We start from the raw sequence: 22,530 nt of genomic DNA on the forward strand, positions 1-22,530 counted from the left end.
CACTCTCCAAACCCCTCTAGCAGGTAGGAGTGGTCATGTGACCAAATGCACCCACAGGAGAATGGAAGCAGTAGTAAACAATATAAAGACAAGGGTACTCTGCAAAACTCTCTCTCCACAGTAAAAGTGGTGGCAAAAGCTTCTAGCTTTACGGGAACCAACAAGTGGCACTTCTGGTCTCCAGACCTAAGCAGTGCTGGTAGGAGGTGTAAGCCCTGACAAGTGGCAGCAGGGGATGCTTCAAAGTGGTCTGAGCCTTGTTCTGGCTGCTCAATTTCTCAACCTAATTCTCTAGCCACCCAGGTTGTCTCTGGGCTCTCTAATATATTTTCATGAATTCTTTTTTCTCTTAAATCAGATAAAGTATATTCTGTGCTTTGCAACCAAGAGCCCTGACTTTCACAGTCTAGGGTTTAGCTCAGAGGCTGCATTTTTAACAAGTATCCCAGCCACAATTTTTTTTTTTTTTTTGAGACGGAGTCTTGCTCTGTCACCCAGGCTGGAACGCAGTGGCGCCATCTATGCTCATTACAAGCTCTGCCTCCCGGATTCATGCCATTCTCCTGCCTCAGCCTCCCGAGTAGCTGGGACTACAGGCGCCCGCCACCACGCCTGGCTAATTGTCTGTATTTTTAGTAGAGATGGGGTTTCACCATGTTAGCCAGGATGGTCTCGATCTCCTGACCTCATGATCCACTCACCTCGGCCTCCCAAAGTGCTGGGATTACAGGCGTGAGCCACCGCGCCCGGCCCCCAGCTGCATTTTTAACAAGTGTATGTCATCTGAATCACACTTAGAGAAATGCAGCTCTATGACCTTCACCCAATCACAGCACCTACACACTGACAAACACCTTATCTACCACCGCCCCAACCTGCCACACCTGGGCTACAGGTCCCATCCTTGTGGTGACAATTATCCATGCTCCAATTCTCTACCTAATAAACATAACTAAAGAAAGCACATAAGCATATGGATTAATCCCATCATTTGGGTGGCAATACCTAACATATTGCCTTAAGCATAGTAAGTTTTCAGCAAAAACAAGTGTCACTTTTGTTTGTATTGTGACCCCACCAGGGTGGGGTGTGGGGCTCTCTAGGCTAACCTGTCACCTTTTAATTTATGATTAGTTGACTCTACTTTTCATTCCCTACAACAACTTTTTAAATACTTACTCCTCCCTTTCAAGCTGCTCAGTCCTTCCTGGCCATCCTCTCAGGGACACAAGGCCTCCTGCTTCAGGAAAACAGACATAGCAGGCACAAGCACCCTACCTCTCCACCTCATCTCCAAATAAACCTCAGGCTTCCTCAGGGAAGGAGGCATTCCTGAGGCTTTCCATGCTCACTCTTCAACCTGAGGCATTGTCTCCTGTCTGCAGGTGTGTGACAAGACACAGCAGTCTCTTTCCGGGATGTGTTCCTCCCTGGCCCCCCAGACACCATCCTCTGGCTTCTCTAGGTTCCTGTCTCCCCTTCTTCTGTTAACCGCCACACACCTCACAAGTACAGATCTTCTCAGGGACCCACTCTCAGCCTTCTTCCCACCTCAGTTCCTCTAATCTCCTTCCCCTTGCCACCAAATTTCTCTCGTTTCACCTACAGTCTTCACACATATCTGACTCACTTCTCAAGACAGTCTACTTTGCTTCTTTCCCAACCACTTTACTGAAATCGTGGTTGCTGTATTCTCCATCCGTTTTCTGCACCAAATTCAGTGGCCCTTTCACAGTTCCTCACTCTCCCTGCTGTCTGCAGGTGTGTGACAAGACACAGCAGTCTCTTTCCGGAATGTGTTCCTCCCTGGCCCCCCAGACACCATCCTCTGGCTTCTCTAGGTTCCTGTCTCCCCTTCTTCTGTTAACCGCCACTCACCTCACAAGTACGGATCTTCTCAGGGACCCACTCTCAGCCTTCTTCCCACCTCACTTCCTCTAATCTCAGTCCAGATCTCTTATGAAAGTCAGACCCCAAGTTAACCCTCCTGAACTTCAAACAAAACAGCCCAAACAGAAACCACTAACTTCCCCATCCTCCAAATGCGATGGTTACTCTGTATCGCTTCAGTTCATGGTCACCAAGTCTGAAACCTGGAAATTAATCCTCACCTCTCAATTGGTCACCACATCTGGCCAACGGTACCCTGTAGGTTCTTTTCTGTGCCTCCTCCTCTCTCCAACGCCAGAGGCTTGGCACATGCCCTTGTTGTTGCCTGTGGGCTCCCTGCAGCAAGCTCCTCTTTGGTCTCCTGGTGATCCCAGTATTTCTCCATTCTCACCCATTTTTCAGCTTCTCATCTGAATAATCTTCCTAAAATACAATCCTAGTCCATCATTCATCTGCCTAAAGCCTTTGAAGGTTCTCCATTTCCCTAAAGCAGTGGGGTTTTTTGTTTATTTTTGCTTTTGGTTTTTTGTTTTGTTTTTTGTTTTTGTTTTGCCCCTAGACCCTTTGAAAATCATGCACTCTCGCCTGAGAGAAATGGACACAGGCTCGTAAATCAACCATCTGCATATAAGCTCACAGGCTCTTCTCCCTCTGAAGCTCACCTCATGGATGCCTAGGAATGATGGAACCCACAAGGCCCTCAGATTCCTCAGGCCTTTACACAAGACCCTTCTGGCCAGCCTCCTTTCCGATACACGCCACTTACACACCCTCTCTGGGCACAGCCGACCGCTCTCCAGTCCCGGAATACACAGAGCCTCCTCATAGTGATGCTGTTCTCTCTCAGTTGTCTTGCAAGACCCAGTTCTAATGACACCTCTCTCTGACATCGTCCTTTCCCTTGCAGAATAAACTGCTGTCTCCCTTTTGCCACATTCATAACCTTTTTACTTTTTTTTTTGAGACAAAGTCTCACTCTGTCGCCCGGGCTGGAGTGCAGCGGTGCGACTTCAGCTCACTGCAACCTCCGCCTACCAGGTTCCAAGCAATTCTCTGCCTCAGCCTCCCAAGTAGCTGGGACTACAGGCGCGCACCACTGCACCCAGCTAATTTGTGTGTGTGTGTGTTTTTGGTAGAGACGGGTTTCACCATGTTGACTAGGCTGGTCTTGAACTCCTGACCTCAGGTAACACACCCGCCTTGGACTCTCAAAGTGCTAGGAAACAGGCGTGAGCCACCACGCCCGACCTGATAAGCTTTTCATAGCGTGCCTTTCTCCAAGTGTGTTACCTGCACTGGGCTGCCACACACATGACCATGTTCAGCTTTGTCTCTCCCGTGCCTGCTTCTATGAACAACACAGGGACTGCTGTACAGCAGCTGTTCATCAATGACTGGTTAACTCTAAAATGGCAAATGGCTCCCATCTAATTTTTTTTTTTTACAATAAACATATGCATGATGGTTGTTACATGAGCATTATTTGAGCTTTGCTGAAGTTTGCTTGCTTATCTTTTCCTTCTTTGCTGATTTTCATTTGAATTATTTAAATTCATCTCAAAAAGTCCTTGGAGCTTTTGTTATATTCATAAGGTTAGCAACTATAGAAACTATCAGGGTTAAACCATAAAGGGAACTATTCCACAAATAGTAAGAACAGAATATATAAAGGTCACTGCAAACGTATTCTATTTGAATAAGAATTAAAAGATAGGAAAACTAAAGGTAAGTCTATTTTCAGTCTAATGCAGAGTATGCAGTTGACATTTTCCATTTCTACCTCACCCATAAAAATTAAAATCAAAACATCCACACTAAGCACTTATTAATTTTTAGCCTCAGACAAGGTGAAACTTCTATTTTACTTTGTTAGCACAAAGAAACTTACATAAATGCAATAAAGCTGAATGTGGATTTGCCCTTTGGAGAATCTATAAACACTAACAAGAAAGAAGTATTCATTCATATTCTTCATATAAAAATACACATTAAAATAGATTTTACAGTGTAATTGGCCACTATTGAATATGAAACACTGCTGAAATATATGAAACATTTATCTGTTTTATCTGCATTCTAGTTTGAAAAATTCACTTTATCTTTACAGAAATCCAGTGCCGGTGTTTCCATTGCTGTATTAGGTAAAAATCAAAGTTTACAACAGGATAATCAAATACACCAATGTTAAGCCTTAACTTCACTTTTAGTGACTATAAGTAAATATCACTTGTACTTGATGGTTTTCATCCAAGTAGATCTAATTCTTACACAAATCCCTTCTATTATTTGGGAAAGAATCACATTCAATTATTTTGTGTGACTATTGTGAGATTTTACACTTATGTATTTTACTGCATTGTTCTCTATTATCAATGAAAACTATCTTTCTAAGTAAAAAAATGTAAGGATACATAGCTAAGAATAAAACTTCTAAACTCCACACATTTCTCCTAGGTGTCTCATTCCCCTGACCATTGTAAAGTCTGGCTCTATTATTCAAAGAAGGAGGGAGAAGAAAGGGAGAATCAAATTAACGCCTATCAAACTTCAGGCACTGTGCTTCATTCTATCCTTACCACACTCTGCAGGTGATGTTAGAAACCCAGGTTTTACAGGTACGTAAACTAAGCCTCCACTTTGCGGAGGTCACAGGACTAATGAAGCGCTCTGTTGGACAGCTTGTGCAAGGCTCTCTTGGCAGAAGCCTCGTTATGTTGGCTGTACCCATGGCTCCTTTCTAAACCCTTACCTGTATGTGGCTGTATTTTCTACCAAATCACCCTGCCATCATGGCCACCACGGCCACCACTAACTGGGCACAAAATTGGGACAGGACCCAAAGTTGGCAGCCCATGAGAGGGCCTGCTGTGAAAAGATGGCTGGCCACACCAGTGTGATCCTCTCTTACAAAAGAATGCAAGGATCCCAGGGAAGCAGAGAAAAGGGGCAGCAGTGCTGAGGCCGCTCCCCACCCCCAGTGTAAAGGCAGTGCACAGCAGCCACGCACGACGCAATCTCTCAGTCACCATGACAGAGACGGTACAATGGGCTGTGGGGCGGGAGGAGAGGAGTACCAGAATGAGGAAGTGGCAGACAGATGCTTTGAAATAGTTTAATTAGTACTCATAAAGCACTAATTAAAGAAAATGGCAACTAAATCAAGAACAGAAAGATTTCCTGAAACTATAAACCTTGAATATGAAAATTATGAAGATGAAATTATTGTAATCAATATTTCAACAGAGCATTACCCAGTGGTTTCGGTATTACACAGACAAAAGTATTCATTTTTAAGAAAACAAGGCTGCAATAACAAAGTAATGACAACCATAAAAATCACTGAGTTCCATTCTTTATTATGGTATAGCAAAGAGACAGCAAGATTAGAATCACTTGAGAATTTTTTTCTTAACTACCAGGGACCAGGCCCACTACTCTAGATCAGTGGGTCTCAATACGTGGCCTAAGGCTCAGCGGCAACAGCATCACCTTGCGGGACTCGTTGGAAATGCAGATTCTCAGGCCCGCTCCACACCTGCTGAGTCTGAAACTTGAGGGCAAGAACCAGCAATGAGGCTTGACAAGATGATCAGGGTGATTCTGATGCACCCTCAGGACTAAAAGCCATGGCCTTAGATGATATTAGGTCAATCTTTCTTTTTATTATCGAGATATAATATCTATCAACAATAAACTAAAATAAACCCTACAAATACGATAGGCAAAGGCTAATTTCCTCAATTTAAAAAGCTCGTGTAAAGAATAAAAAACAGATACCAAATACATCAGAATATGGATAAATAAGCAATTCAAAAAGATGTTTATATAAATCTTTAATTATATCAAATCCAAGATACAAACCTACACATACAAAGTACGCTTAAAAATCATGGGGCAGGGGTAGAAGACATAAAAAAAAAAAAGAAAGAAAAGCCAAAATAATAGCTGTGTAGCTTCTGAGTGTTGAGAGTACAGTATAGTGTTTTTTAAATAATGATTATGTATTATCTTCATAATTTTAAAAATATATATTTAAAGTACAGTAGCTTTATCACTACGACATATTACACACAAAGGTTAAAAACAAAATAGTAAAATCATTAGAAGGAAATAAAGGTATTTATTTGTATGGCCTCAGGGTAAGAAAAGCTTTAAGACCAAAAAAAAGCAAAACCCCTAGGTAAAGTGATAAAAACATTTGAAAATGTTATGATTTTAAACTTCCATAAAATAAAAGACAAAATAAAATGAGAAGCCCGGGAATGCGTGAAAAGATACTTACGAAACACATAGCAGAAAACAGGCCACTGCCAGAATATAAATAATTTTTACAGATCAATACCAACACACAATAACCAACCAGGAACTGATAAAGCCCATGATGCAGCAAGTCACAGGAGAGAAAATTTAAAAACACAAACATGGGAAAACCTACTCAAACCCACCAGGATAAGGGAAGTGAAAATTGAAACAATAAGAAACCATTTGTTAATCTTTCAGATTAGCAAGAATTTAAAAGTCCATCTGTATCAAAGTGGTACATTCATGCTTTGCTGTTATGGATATAAACTGGTATAGCTGCTTTTGAGAGCAACTGACAAAATCTGGAAAAACTGAGCCAACCTACCCAGCAATTCCACCACTAGCCATCAACCCTCAAGTATACATGCACAGGAAAACCCACACTCTGTTGTTCTTTATACATACATACATATATATATATATATATATATATTTTTTTTTTTTGCTATTTTGTGATAGCAAAAAGTTGAAACAACCTAAATAGTCCATCAGTGGGAAAACAGGTAAATGAGATGTGATACATTTATACAAAGACTATTACTACACAGTAATAGTTAAGGGGAAAAAATTAGATCTATATGTAATAACATGGGTAGTTCTCAAAAAAGTATGTAAAAAACCAAGTTATAAGAATGAAATGCACTTTTTAAGACCAACTTACATAAATTCTCCTTTGAAACAATATCTATTTTCTATACAGACATCTATCTATGTAAAAAACAATTTTCATAACCGGTGAGAATACTCAGCAAACTCTCAGTAGAGGTGAGGTTACTTCTGAGGAAGGAATGCGGAGTCGGTGCTGGGGATGGTGGTCAAAAAGGATTGCTTAACCAGGAACATTTTAACATATTCAAAAGTAGACTACACATTAATTACTCTCTTAAACACTGTTTTAAAAGAACTTGGACATAGGTTAGCCAAAGTATTCGTTTTTAAAACTGGGTGGGAGCAAGATGGGTATTTGTCATTTTCTCCCTTTGTATTTTTCTTCAGCTTTTCAATCATCCCCCTTCAAAAAGCACTTTGCCAAAAAAAAAAAAAAAAGTTCAAATAACATGCTGCATAATATAAACATTTGCACCCAGGTGCACATGACCTGATCCTGCTGCACTCAAATCATGTGGTTTTTATGACCGTACTGTAACACAAGTAAATAGTTAAGTCAAAATTAGATGACGACTTACGCATATAAGGCAGTTTTTCTGGACAGGGGAGGTATGGTGAGTATGTGAAGTTTTCCGGAAGATACGTTGTTGTTTGAACAAGATAATCACTTGAATTATTGCCTTCAGGATAATCTTGGAGAGAGAGAAAAGAGTTACAAAAACAAAAAGGCCTTTTGCTTTGTCCCTGGAATGAAATACGTCACTGTCACTGTGAGAAAACTACAGCACACAATCTACAGAAGTACTTAAAATCAATTATCTTTAAAGAACTAGAGAACAGCAAACTGCTGCTGGGAACAGACCTCTCCGCATGATTTCCCAAGGGACATCCAGAGAGCAGCACACCCTTATATCCTTGCATACAGACATAGCAGTCCCATTTGCAACCATGTGAGAACACCTGCTCCCATCCCTCCTCTGGCTGAGCCCGATCTAAAGGGAGTGTGAAAGTATAACAGGGAATCCCCTCCACTATGGCACAGCCATGGGTGTTCCAAACTGCTGCGTGCTTGCTACTAGCATCCACAGAGCAGAGGGGTGGGAGTAATGTTTTCTTACCACCTCACACTGTAGAAACTGAGATTTACCCACTCAACTTACTTTTGTAATACAGCTCATTCTAAACCTTTAAGTTAGTCATTCCCAGCCTGCGGGCTGCAGCCCCGCGGGAGCCCTGGAGCTATCGTTACATTAGGCCCATTATCTTTAGAGTTAGCAAGTTAAACTGCATACACGGCACCAAAGTCAAATGCCTGAGTTCAAATTCTCGCTCCAACACACTGTAGCTGTGTGATACAGGGCAGGACATGATGTAGTTTCCCACTATGCCTACTTCATACTGTCATTTTTAAACTTCAATAAGATAAAATGTGTAAGGTGCTGAGAACAATCCCTGGCCCATAGAAATAGTTAGTAACTGTAGCTATGAGCGATTAGAGATGAGCACCTGACCCATGAGAGAGTCACAGGCTTAGAATTTTTGAATGTGGAACCAGAGAGATCACATTTCAGTCCCTTTCTGGAGCAAAGTTCTGAGACACAACTCTAGGAATCATGACATGCAGGTTTCCTGTTATGTAGGGAAGCTGGTCTAAGAGAATGACATCAACGTGCAATGAGTAAGAAATGAGAGATGGAAACAGCTCATTAAACTATTGTCTGTCTCCTGGATCACAAACTATGTACCACAGAAAGTGAAACTCAGGCAGACACTTTAGGAAAATGTGAAGATATTCTTTGAATCTTGAGTAATCTGCTCCAATGAGAGAGAATGTAGGAGCTAAACCCTCTGACCATAGGCTAATGACAGAATCCTGCAAATTAGATAAGAAGTATGTGAGATGAGCCAAAGAAAACTAAGCACCTCCCCTGCACACCTTTCCCTAACATCAATATTCAGTCATTGTCACAATGGAGTTGGTGAGGATGCAGCGTGGGAGTCAGGACAGTACTTCAGGGCAGAGTCTCACGCCACCTGCAAGGCTGTCGAATGAAAGAGGCCCTGCCACGGCTGCTAAGCAGAGGGTGTTGGGATGGACAAAGGTTCCAGGTCGGGCACCAAGGAAGAAACAGAAGCCACAAGAGAAGGTCCAATTCCAAAGAACTGCATGGAAACCCCAGTTACAAATTTCACAGGGCATCAGTAAAGTGTTAAGGTAAATGCACTCCCAGAAAACCCCAACATGAGAGAGATCAATGATGGTACAACTGCTAAGGCCTATTCTATCAGGAAGTGGGAAAGCCCCAATGAGACAATCCTCCCCACTGTCTCTCCCTGTAGGAGTGCTGGCAAGCATTTGACAAGGAAAATCTTCCAAATGACAAGGGGAGGAGAAATTTAGTGAACATTAATCGTTTTATATGCCCAGTGACACACCAAGACCACAGACACTACTCTGGTAGCCCATGCTCAATGTATTCCGCGTGTATCTGAAAGATTTAAAGATACCAAGCAAAAGCAAGTGGAAGGAAGTCCAATAAAGTTCTGATTCTTTTTTTTTTTTTTGAGACAGGATCTTGCTGTGTCACACAGGCTGGAGTACAGTGGCATGATAACAGCTCACTGCAGCACTGACTTCTTCAGCTCAAGTGATCCTCCCAGCTCAGCCTCCCAACTATTAATAGCTGGAACTACAGTCACGCACCACCACACCCAGCTAATTTTGTATTTTTTGCAGAGACAGGGTCTTGCCATGTTGCCTAGGCTGGTCTCCAGCTCCTCAGCTCAAGCAATCCTCCTGCCTCAACCTCCTAAAGTGATGGGATTACAGGTGTGAGCCACCATGCCTGGCCTGATTCTTTACTTAAGATACTTTAAATATATATATGTAGATAGATATATACCAAAATTCAAGTTTTTTTTTTTTAAAGGGCTTCTCTTTTTATGGGGACTCCTACTTTGCTAGTGGTAGGAGCAAGTGCAATGAGCATGAATTGGGTTTCTGTCACTCCCACCAAAACTGCTTAAGATCACTATTGTTATGAGTTCTGTAACAGTGTCTAGTCAAGTTCATTGATTTATACCTTAGAGTTACTTATTTATCTTCAATATTCCTGAAAAGGAAGATAAGGCATTCTTATTTGAGGGAGACAGTAAGAAAAGAAAAACACACAAAAAGAATTCTTAAAAGTAAGTTTGCCAAAATTTAAAAAATCAAATCAAAGCATTGTAATAAAGTCAGAGCAATCTCCCAGAAAGACAGAAAGGAAAGAAAAAGAATTGAAAAACAAGAGAGAAATGATGATACATAATAGGATTTCCAAAAAGAAAGGAAAATAGCAGGAAGACAACTTATCAAAGAAATAATACAAAAATATTTTGGAGAATTGAAGGGTAAGATATTCCATATTGATAGGACTGCTCCCAGCAAGAGAAGAAAAACCAAGCTCCAAGATGCTCTTTGTGAAATTTAACAATACAAAAAGATCCCAAACATCTCCAGAAAGAAAAAACTGGTCCATGAACAGTAACTGCAATCAGGATAGTCAACAGACTTCTCAAAAGCAGCACTGGAAGAGAGAAGACAATGGCATGGGAATTTTGGAAACCCCCCTTAGAGTGGTCAACTCATGTGCCTAAGGGAAAATCCGTGACAGATTAAGAAGGTTCTGCAAACTGGAGGGAAAAAAGAGTTAACAAGTAACATCAACAAAAATAAACAGGTCTACAAAACAAACATAATTACAACTAGACTCAGGAAAACAAACCATTATCTACATTCTCTTAACAACATCAACAATACCGATTGAACTTAAATTGTGATGTAATTATACTGGGGATAAGGATACGTAAAATTGGGGTGAGACTATAATACTAAATGTCTTTCTTCCATAACAGAAGTAGTTAAAATTGATAAATCAAGAGACAGCAGGACAGAAACATAAAGACAATAAATTGTTAGTTCTCTGAGGATTGGGACTCAGGGAGGAGTAAGCTAGGAGACTGTTGTTATTATACCCTTTTCTACTTTTAAAATATAAAAAGTTCTACTTAAAATAAAAATGCAAGAAAGTTAGTGTGCTTTTCAGTATGAATAAGTGAGCAGTTAAAACAATAAATAGTGAATGGCAAGTTGTTCACTAATTAGCTAGCGTGCGCTCACTTTCTCTCTGTCTCTCTCTCTCTCACACACACACACACACACACACAGCTCATATTATAGCTTTTGTTGCACATACCACCAGAAAAAGATGGGCTAGCTATATAGAGATGATCATTTTTCTGAATCTCTTCAATTTTTATTAAGGACATACTATACACTACACATTCACAAGAATGAGACAATAAATAAGGTTGTCCTTGGATGTACAACTATGATATAACAATATTTTAAAATACAAAAAAAAACCAAAAGAGTAAGTTTGTCCCTGGGGGTCATCTGCCTTGAGATGTTACAAGGCTCATTTTCTTGTAATACTGAGGCAGAAAAATATCTACGTTTTCATTCAATCCTTTTGTTAATGTCATGCACTAACTTTAAATAAGAGTATTTTCTTATTCTGCATGATTTATTCATTTTATCATTAATGCTTGGGCCCCTTCTCTTAGCCACATGCTATGACTCTCTAAACCCGCATCCAATTCACAGAAGTGCTCTGCTCTCTAGACATTTCCGCAAAACAAACTGTTAACTCCTTCTGGGGAGTCAAATGGCAACAGGAGGGCCAGAAAGAATTGTTCTACTTTTTATTTTAGTGCTAGAATGACTGAATCACAAAGTAAACATTCCATCACTTTTATTAGTTTTTAAAGAACCACATTTAAGTGCCTTCAAGTTACGCAATATCATTATATTCACTTCACTGAATACCAAGTTTTAGAACTAAACATGTGCTATTCTTGGCCACATCGTAAGGAGCTCAACTCACTGCCAGACTTAGAGAAACACCTCCACACTCCTGGAGTACTCTGTTCAGTGGTATTTGTGTCTTCTCAATGTATTATGTGTATATAGTCTATCTACCAACTCATCTATTATTCTGAATATCTCTTTTAATTAAAATCAAATTGTCTTTGATTTCTAGCACCTAATAAAAGTACCTACAACATAGTAGGAACATACCGTAAACAAACACCTCACAAATGATAATACAGCCAATAATGATTTAAGCTTTTAGAGATTTCACTGTAATAAACCCACAGAATTATTATTCCTACAAAAGTGGTTAGGTGAACAATGTCCATCATGTATAACCACTGCTTTCAAAGTCAGGAACCATTTTAAAAGGTTATGCATGACAGATGCATTTGGGATCCACCACAACTGCTACAAAAGGTAGACATTATTTCATCTAATGAATGGATAAAAATAAGATGAGCTCTGGGCCCCCTGCTTTCTTCCTCCCTTCCAGAAACACAACCAAAGAAAAGGGAAACAAAGAATGAAAACTGCCAGATGGATCCCCTAGTAATTCTCACTGGACCTTATCACCTAAAGGAAAAGGAGAACAGGACCCAAGAACACCTTTTAATGGTGTTTATTTTCCTGCTAAACAGCAGCTTAAAACAGGTGTTAGAAACCGATGAGAGTTCTAGTCTGTTTCCCACTAACTTGTCTTGTCAGTCTGGCAGTGTCTGGGGGCCTCAATTCATACATCCATCAAATGAGGAGGCATGCTGGGTTATTTCCAACAAACCTATCCACTCTAACATTGCATGGCCCTTATCTTCTTCAGTAATTAGATGAATTCACTGAATACATCTTGTTTTCATAATTTGACTGGCTCTGTGGGCTACACGGCATCATCTGATTATGAGAGTGTGTAATTTCTTTACAAAAATAGTATACATCTATTTGTATTTTGATGCCACAGAAGGGCAGGTACAGGATTAAAAACCCCTTTTGGAAATCAAATGTGCTTATAACTATCACAATCTATTTATCATTTAGTGTTAAACTGTAAATGAGCCACTGCATATTAATCAATTCTCCTCTAGAGCTCAGTTAGCTTTCTGTACACCTTATAGACCATTATCTTCTTTTTTGGATATTGTATCTATAGAAGTCTATGCAGAAATAACCAGTTGCATTATAAATAATTATTTATGTTTCCATCTCTCCCAGAGGCCTAGAGATCCTCATATTAAAGGAGACTGTTTTTCTTAATATTGTGTTTCCAATATCTGGTTAAATATACTAACTATATTCAGCAAATGTTGGTTAAATGAACACGGCAGAGCCTCATTGCTGACTCAAACTCCATTTTTCCCTTTCCCCTTAGGTAACAGAATGCCACTTTCACTAGAGTTCCAGCACACTCTGGTCAAAGACTGTATTTCCCAGTGTTATCGCATGTGGCCATGCAGTTAAGTTCTAGCCAATTAACTGTATGAAAAAATACTGTATGGGACCTCTGGGAAGGCTCCAGAAAAGGGGTCCCTTATTTGTTCTTCTTTGTTCTCCCTTTCCTCCTTCCTACTGACCCAAGTTCAAACACCAAGATGGCACCCAAGCAGCCATCTTAGACTATGAGTTAACCACGGAGCTACATGATGGATAGCAGAAAATGAAGTGTGATGACTTACTTTAAGGAGCCTCCACAACCAGCCACAGATATCCAACTTGCAGAGTTCTTTCACATAAGAACAGAAAGACTCATGTGTTTAAACCACCACAGACAGGTCTCTGTTACATCCAAACTTAATCCCTAATGTATACAATGACTGTTTCCTGAGAACAGTTTTACCATCAGTAAAGGAACCCTATGAAAAGTTTCCAAGTTTTTTTTTTTTAGTTGCAGGGTACTATGGGGAAAGATTGCCTTGTCCATATAATCATTCCTCCTAATCATGCTCAATATCCAGACATATACGTTATTCATATCCCAGGGAAAACAACCTGATATGCACAAATTTTTAGCACTCCCACAAATATACCAACTTAGAGATGTCTATTTCCTTTCAGTTGAACAAACTTTCAGTGAACATTTTTACAATCAACTTATTCTACCAGCACAAATCCTACAGAAGCTTTTAAAATGTTTAAATTTCTAAAATTGACCGACTATTCAGAAGATTCATTCATGCTAAAGAATAGTTAACAAGACTTTTACTGTAATATTAAAACATCAACTATGTTGAGACAGTCCTTCTAAAAAAAAAAAAATCCTTCAAGGTTAAAAAATTAAAATAAAACAAGAGTGTTTTGATTTGTGGCATCATAAACATATTAGGCAAATGACTAAACTGGATTTTATAAAAGCACACGTGATATTACATTGAGATCAATATGTCACAATCTTGAATTTTTAGAAGGGTCTAAAACTATCACCCACCTTGACATACATTTAAGAAAGAACACCTACAGTGGAAGACAGACTTTCTCCTAGTAGAATGTGTAGGTTTACAGTGACACAAGGAAGAATTACTAACACAAATTAAATCTTTATTTTTACTTCTTCAAAATGAGACCATAAAGGGTACAACAACTGACAACCCCACTGAATCCTTTAAAGTAACACCTAATAACTTTGGGAGACACTGTGGCAACGCTGCCATAAAAGAGCATGAACATTCTTCCACAATAGTGAGATCTATTTACATCAATTCTACCATCATTAAATCACTGGTTCAGCCTATTAGATTTTAACCTCCTGGGATTCTAATGCAGCTTCTACTTTCAGGTGACATTTTAAAGACAAGAGTAGGCCGGGCACGGTGGCTCACACCTGTAATCCCAGCACTTTGGGAGGCTGAAGCGGACAGATCACAAGGTCAGGAGATCGAGACCATCTTGCCTAACACGGTGAAACCCCATCTCTACCAAAAATAAAAAAAATTAGCCAGACGTGGTGGCGGGCGCCTGTAATCCCAGCTACTAGGGAGGCTGAGGCAGGAGAATGGTGTGAACCCGGGAGGCGGAGTTGGCAGTGAGCCGAGATTGCCCCACCGCACTCCAGCCTGGGCGACGGTGCGAGACTCCGTCTCAAAAAAATAAATAAATAAAATAAAAAGACAAGAGTAGTTACCAATTTCCAATTTTATAAAATTTCTCCTTTAGCTCCTTAAAAAGGCCATAAAACTACTAACAATCTTCTACAATTAAAAGCAACTATTTTCTAGACCTAGTTGGAAGAACAACTTAGGAACTAGAATGAACATAAAGAGAGATGGTAGTATGGCTTACTAAGATGAATAAATTATTCTCTGGTTAATTTCTCTTTAATACAATATGTGAATTGAAAAAGTAGAAGCTGCTTTCTATATTTTGTTTGCAAGAATTAACTTAAGTGTTTGTACAAAATCTCATCACTTTTGTGACCACACCTTCATACATCCTAAAATAGGTAACGGTCTCGATTTGCACAGTAAAATAATCTGCCAGGACGCTTAGGGGAAGATACCTTCATCTTTAACAGGAAGTTACCTGAAGGCAGAACAGACTGTAAAAGATTTGGTTTACTGCTTTGTGACTACAAGGGGTAAAGCAGGAAGTAGTCTTACCTGTACCGTTGAGCGTACTGTTTTTATTTGTGTACAGCCTGATCATATGACCTATTGTTTTCACATTTTCTCTCAACATTATACCTCGAGCTTGTACCATAAAGAGATATGTGTTGGCTATAAAAGAAAAATAGAGAAAAAATGTCATAACTCAGTAAGCTTTAATATTTAATAAAATAATATTCAGAATTGGTGAAGTGCCCAATAAACATAAACTGACTCAATCAGCACGTCCAAAGGGAAAAGAGAAATACAAAATATTGCCTACCATAAAAACTGACAAAAACAAACTGATTTTTTAAAAGCAATAAAAACAAAAAAAGTTGAAATATCCACCTATCAAATAAAATGAAACTAACTGAACAAACTAAAATATCATAATGAAACCCCATATCCATAAGTGATTTTCTACTATAAAATATACTTAGAAATTTCAAAAAGGCATTTTATTACAAGTACTCAATCTTAGTTATAATTCAGTTTCTCTAATTAAAATATTAATTTCCTCCTACCAAAAACTTCACAAAAGCTAGGATTCCTTATAAATCCCATAATGTATGAACAAAGATCTTGCAATGGTCCTGAAAATTCTTGATGTGTTTGCAGAGAGGGGTGATCTAGGATAAGTATCTCTTTGGGACACTTCTAAGAGTTAATTAAACTTTTACACTGCCTTTCAATCACAAATCTACCAGCAGGGTAAAAGCAAATAAAATCAAAATCAATGTGTATTTTTAAAGCGAGTCAATTTAATTCTTCACAATAAGTGCTTCAAAAATAGGCTCCAAATTTCCTCTGCTGGGAGAAACTGGTAAATTGACAAAGCTTTATCACAAAAATCCCTAACTTTTGAGATGTCCAGACTCCCCAGAGGCACAGAACTAAGTAAGAAACTCCTTTCCTGGTCCCAATTCTGTTAGCGCTGTGCATAACTTTGTACAGCTCCTTGGATCTCAGTTTCCTCGTTTCCACAAGGCATTTGTGCAAGTAGTGCATTCTTCTTTAAAGTCTCTAAACACAAAGCTAAAAATCATAAACTCCATTTAGATGAGAGGCAGAGGCTCACTATCATGGCAAAAACCAAGAAACTGCAAGTCTCAGTTAATGACTCAATTTTAACATAAGCTGTCTCTGAATACAGTAATGACACTCTCAAAAGATGAATGCTGAATGAAAAAAATTAAGAATGCTGATTAATTTTCTAAGTCCTGCTCTAGTTTCTCCAGATGGAATAGAGGGATGAGAGAAATTTAATGTTTACTACCGTCTTTCCCACTTCTTATGTAAATGTGAACTTGCTCAAAGTACATACGAGCAGAGCATAAATAAAACTACTAGAAAAGCAGAGTAAAATAAAACTTTTCTTTCACCTCCAGAAAAAAGAGAGAAACAGAAATCCAGGTTTCACCTAAGCTTTACAGGTATCATTTTTAAGAGCATGTCTACAGGCTTTCTAGAAAGTAGTCCTGTAATTAGATTTAACTTGCTTACACCTGAATTTACTATACTAGTTTACAAATACAAATACAAATACAACACATTTTGACTACATTTTTGTACTTAAGTGGACTTTAAAAGAATGAAGAACACAGTCATAAAAAAGAACAAAATCATGTGCTTTGCAGCAACATGGATGCAGCTGGAGGCCATTATCCTAGCGAATTAACACAGGCACAGAAAACCAAATACCACATGTTCTCACTTCTAAGTGGGAGCTAGACACTGGGTACTTATGAACATAAAGATGGTAACAACAGAAACTGGGGACTACTAGAAGAGGGAGGGACAAAGCGAGGCAGAAGTTTAAAACTACCTATTGGGTACCATGCTCACTACCTAGGTGACAGGATCAATCATACGCCAAACCTCTGCACCATGCAATATACCCGTGTAACAAAGCTGCACGTGTATGCCCTGAATCTAAAATAAAAGTTGAAAATAATTAAAATAAATAGATCATATGGGGGAAAACTTATTCATAACAATTTAAATATATATTCATAAGTAAGGTTTTTGGGTTTTTCGCCTTCTATGGTTTGTTCTTAATGTTAGTTTCATAAAATAGACTGTACACATTGCTGTCATTTTCTGAACTCTGAAACAACTGATACAGTGTGGCAGATATTAAGCCCTTAAAAGTTTGAACTGACTTCTCATAAAAGGAAGACATCATCTGGCCGGGCGTGGTGGCTCATGCCTGTAATCCCAGCATTTTGGAAGGCCAACACAGGTGATCTCTTGAGGTCAGGAGTATGAGACCAGTCTGGCCAACATGGTGAAATGCTATCTCTACTAAAAAATTAAAAACAAAAACAAACAAACAAAAAAAACCTAGTCAGGCGTGGTGGCACATGCCCGTAGCTCCAGCTACTCGGGAGGCTGAGGCAGGAGAATCACTTGAACCCAGGAGGCGGAGGTTACAGTGAGCAGAGCGGCAATTGTGCCACTGCACTCCAGCCTGGGTGACAGAGCGAGACTCTCTGTCAAAAAAAAAAGCTGTAATCAGATGCCTGTTCCAATTCCTCTCTGTTCATGTATTCAATTTGTTGATTTGTTGAATGCCTGCCCTCTACCAGAAACTGTATTAGATGTATTTCAGTTTCTACTTATTCTTGACTCAATTTGGAGTATTTCGTCCCCGAGAATCAACAATTTCATTGAGATATTCAAATTAGGTAAAGCTATGCATAATCTTATATAATTTTTGAATCTCCTCTACTTTTGATTTTTAATTATTTTCTCCCTTTTCTTTTCTATGTAAAATTTGAAAATAAACATGTCATCCTCATGCAGGGGCCATGCTAATATTCTCTGTATTGTTCCCATTTTTGTATATTTGCTGCCAGAGCAAGCACTCCCTTTTATTTTTATAAGACTTGTCATATTTGTGTATTCCATTGCTTATATTTAAATAATCTGTCTTGAATATCTCAATTCTATTTTCCTCTATTTTTAAATGTATTAGTTCCTAATCCCATTCTTGTACATTTAGACTTTTTCTAATTGAATTAATCCATATTAATTTTTAATAATGAAAGTATCTACAACAATAAATTCATCTTTGATAACTATGAAAAACTGGAAGAAAAGACACGAAGAGAAAAAAGAAAACTAAAAGAACGGCCAACAAAAATGCAGGAAAATGTTCAATAAAAGACAAGCTAACATTAACAACTCGGCCAAAATGAAGACCCAAAGTTCAACTGAAATGATGTGGGTGGGGCAGCATCACACAGATTACTAATGACACCTGGTTTCCAACACCTTGGATTATTTAATCCTAAAGTTACATATGAAATTTGTTGTCAGTAATATAAACATCTCATATTTGTGCTACACCAAACTGTGAAAAGAAAACCTGCTACAAAGTACTAGAACTCAGCCTAAGGCAAAAAAGTTCTACTTCCAGGACTGATCCTGGCCTAAGAAATGAGATGCTAAGTAGGAGCATTATATGCATTACTGTGTTTCCTGGAAACAACTTTTTAACTTATCTAACTTGTAGGTAACAAAACCATTAAAAAACATGATTTCTTTTTTTTTTTTTAAGACAGGGTCTCACCCTGTCATCCAGGTTGGAGTACAGTAGCTCGACCTTGGCTCTCCACAACCTCCACCTCCCAGGCTTAAGCGATCCTCCCACCTCAGTCTCGCAAGTAGCTGGAACTACAGGTACCTGCCACTACGCCCACTTAATTTTTTGTAGAAATGGGGTTTCTCCATGTTGCCCAGCCCGGTCTCGAACTCCTGAGCTCAGGCAATCCGCCCACCTCAGCCTCTCAAAGTGGTGGGATTATAGGCGTGAGCCACCGCACCTGGCCTTAAAAATGATTTTTTATGGTACCTCTAACAAAGGTGAAAAAGAGTGCATTTACTATTCATTAAACAAATGAAGACCAAAATTAAGCTAGACACCAATTTCTCCAAATGGAAAATCTATTTATTTATTCCAAATCATTTACAGCTGAGTTACATTCCGCAGGTTAATGGTCCTCATGGGTTTAATCCCTAAAGACCAAAACCCGTTAGGGAATGAAGCTGTGTTTAAATAGAGAGTGGTCGTTAACAGGAAGAAAGTGCTATGTCAAAGGGTTGCAAGACACACTAAACCAGCATGAGAATGGTTCTAATTGTCTGCTTTCCAAACGTAAAACTATGTTAACCCAAACCCAAAACTTGCTTATCAGTAGCAGTATAAAATGTAATGTCTTTTTTTAATTGTAAGTTCTGGGGTACATGTGCAGAACGTGCAGGTTTGTTACATAGGTTTACACATGCCATGGTGGTTTGCTGCACCCATCAACCCGTCACCTACGTTAGGTATTTCTCCTAATGTTATCCCTCCCCTAACCCCCACACCCCCAAGAGGCCCCAGTGTGTGATGTTCCCGTCCATGTGTTCTCCTTGTTCAATTCCCACTTAAGAGTGAGAAGATGCAGTGTTTGGTTTTCTGATCTTGTGATAGTTTTCTACTGAGAATGACGGTTTCCAGCTTCATCCACGTCCCTGCAAAGGACATGAGCTCATCCTTTTTTATGGCTGCATAGTTCCATGGTGTATATGTGCCACATTTTCCTTATCCAGTCTATCACTGATAGACATTTGGGTTGGTTCCAAGTCTTCGCTATTGTAGCGAAGTGTCACAATAAACATATGTGTGCATGTGTCTTTATCACAGTATTATTTATAATCCTTTGGGTATATGCCCAATAATAGGATTGCTGGATCACATGGTATTTCCAGTTCTAGATCCTTGAGGAGTCACCACATTGTCTTCCACAATGGTTGAACTAATTTACCCTCCCACCAACAGTGTAAAAGCGTTCCTATTCTTCCACAACCTCTCCAGCCTGTTGTTTCCTGACTTTTTAATGATCACCATTGTAACTGGCGTGAGATGGTATCTCATTGTGGTTTTGATCTGCATTTCTCTAATGACCAGTGATGATGAGCATTTTTTCATGTCTGTTGCCTGCATAAATATCTTCTTTTGAGAAGTGTCTGTTCATATCCTTTGCCATTTTTTGATGGGGTTGTTTTTTTCTTGTAAATTCAAGTTCTTCGTAGATTCTGGATATTAGCCCTTTGTCCGATGGATAGATTGCAAAAAATAAAATGTAATGTCATACTGGCAAGTCTTTAGGTAGAGAAAATCCTTGTCTTTCTATTCCAATTTATAAGAACCCTCATCTCAGAAAACAAATAGGGAAACCTACCACTGCTTAATTAAAACCATGCTGTTTGTTCTCTAATTTCATTCATTTTCTATTAGACTCTGCATTGAGAGACATAAATCTAACTTATTTACCAGTTCTGCTTCCCAGGGGATAACATCTCAAAAAATTTAAAAAATAAAATAAAACCTATTTTCAACAGTTTATGAAAGCTTCTAGGCCAGGCATTCTATCCCGAGTTTGCAAGGCAAGAGATTTATGAACTTGTCTAATTCTTCACTTAAGGAAATTAAGGGACACATCTGCTATAAAACTGCCTCCCAGCCCCTTTCCACATCCAGTTTTGCTCACTAACAGTGCTGCAAGGATTCAAGACAAGAAGAACATGCCTGCCTGCAGGGATCCAGAACTGTTTCCTGGGCTTTGCAGGACACCAACGCAGCATCCCTGTGATCCTGACATCTCTGTTCCTAGCTGCTATGACATGCTGCCACAGTTCCCAGGTCTCTTAACAAAAGTCAAGTGAATAAGTGATTTTGAGAGGGAGATGATGATGTTGGTCAGGCAATCTGGGATGCAGTTATAAATGTAGGACCGAAGCTAAAAGAGGGCTAGAAATACCATTTGGAGAGACATTCAATAAATGTAAAAGCTGGAACTATCGTGATAAATTCCCAGAGGAAAAATTATCCAAAAGGGAGATAAAAAGGTGAAGACAGACCACAAATAGGCAGCACAAAGACAAAAGATCCCAAAGTGAATTAATCTCAGCTTGAACACAGTGAAAAAGCTAATAGACTAAAGAAGAGGGTGAGGTCAACCATGTCATATGCTGCAGATGCTAAGGAGGACTTAAAAACAACAGCTTAAAAAAATTCAGCATACTCTCTTTGTCAAGCATACTTTACATACACTAACCTATTTAATCCTCACAAGCAACTCTATAAGGCAAGTACTATTATTATTTCCATTTTACAGATAAAGAAATTGAAGCATGGAGTTGAATGACTTGCCGCAGGTCACATAGTTGTTAGGAAGTGGTGGAGCCAGAATTCAAATCCCAGCAGTCTGGCTCCAGCAAGTTAGCCCTTGACCATCATACCATTCAGCCTCTTTGAAAAGCCTATAGGAGATCACTGTAAGCCTTCAAGACAGCAGCTTCAGGAAGCAGTGGAAACAAAAGGAAAATAGTAAAGATTTCAGTGGACACTGACAAAGTGAAAGCAGCAAGTTTCAGAAAAGGCAAACAAGTGATTAGCAAGATCAAGGGAAGGTTTTCTGCAAGAGGATGTCTGCCGCCTGAGTGGAACAAACTAGAAGAAAGGGTGAATAATTTTAGGCACTAAAGGAAGCAAGAGGAAGGAGAGAAAACCACTCTGTTGGTGGGAAAGTTTAAGCAGAGGCTCTGAGGTGCACAGCAGCGGTGCACACCCAGGGAATGACAATCTGTCTTGAGTGGAGATGGGTAGTAACGGAAGTTAGGAAGGGCCAAGTGGGATAGAGAGTTTAAAAAAAAGCAAAGGAGAGTGAGAGGACAAGAAGTCATTGTGAGGATGAGACATAACTGTTAACAGAGGTGAGAAACCCCTAGAAGCGGAAGGTTAAGAAGGCTGCAGTCTGGAGAGGTGCAAAGGAGAGCAAGCCACAGCTATGCTGACACCCAGGGCATGGCCAGGCGGAGTGAGGGCAGAAGATAAGAGCTAGACATCCTGGTGGTCACCAACGAGGACGGAGGTGGGGCACCAAGTGGAAGGGAACATTCAGAACTGAGCACTGACTGCTGAAATCTTCCAGGGATATAGAAGCTTGACGGGCATAGGTTTCTGAAGAGCAGTAGATGAATTAACATTTACTAAGTGCTGAGTTTGGTCAGGCACTGAGTTGAAGTCCACATATAAATATATGTAAGTACACATACACAATTATATTTCCTTTCATTCTTACAACCACCTGGAGTTTGTTGAATGGAAATCCCCAAAAAGATATGCCCACACCCTAATTCCCGGGACCTGTGAATGTGACACTTGGAAAGAGGTCTTTCCAGATGTAATTA

At 39.4% G+C, this 22,530-nt stretch overlaps 1 protein-coding gene and 1 pseudogene across 3 annotated transcripts in view; both read right to left on the minus strand.

Moving 5' to 3' along the window:
- Positions 1–22,530, minus strand: part of B4GALT6 (beta-1,4-galactosyltransferase 6) — a 64,263-nt gene that overhangs the window by 30,276 nt on the left and 11,457 nt on the right. For 2 of the 3 annotated variants that reach the window (XM_025365005.1, XM_025365007.1), the window contains exons 2-3: positions 15,304–15,420; positions 7,380–7,493 (exon numbers count right to left, since the gene is read on the minus strand). In XM_025365005.1, coding sequence (XP_025220790.1) covers positions 7,380–7,493; positions 15,304–15,420 — 231 coding nt within the window. The remainder of the gene's footprint in view (positions 1–7,379; positions 7,494–15,303; positions 15,421–22,530) is intronic. The other variant, XM_025365006.1, reaches the window with a different exon arrangement.
- LOC112611812 lies at positions 18,062–18,154 on the minus strand (annotated as a pseudogene).

Source organism: Theropithecus gelada, chromosome 18 (assembly GCF_003255815.1).
Source record: "Theropithecus gelada isolate Dixy chromosome 18, Tgel_1.0, whole genome shotgun sequence".
Classification (NCBI taxonomy): Eukaryota; Metazoa; Chordata; class Mammalia; order Primates; family Cercopithecidae; genus Theropithecus; species Theropithecus gelada.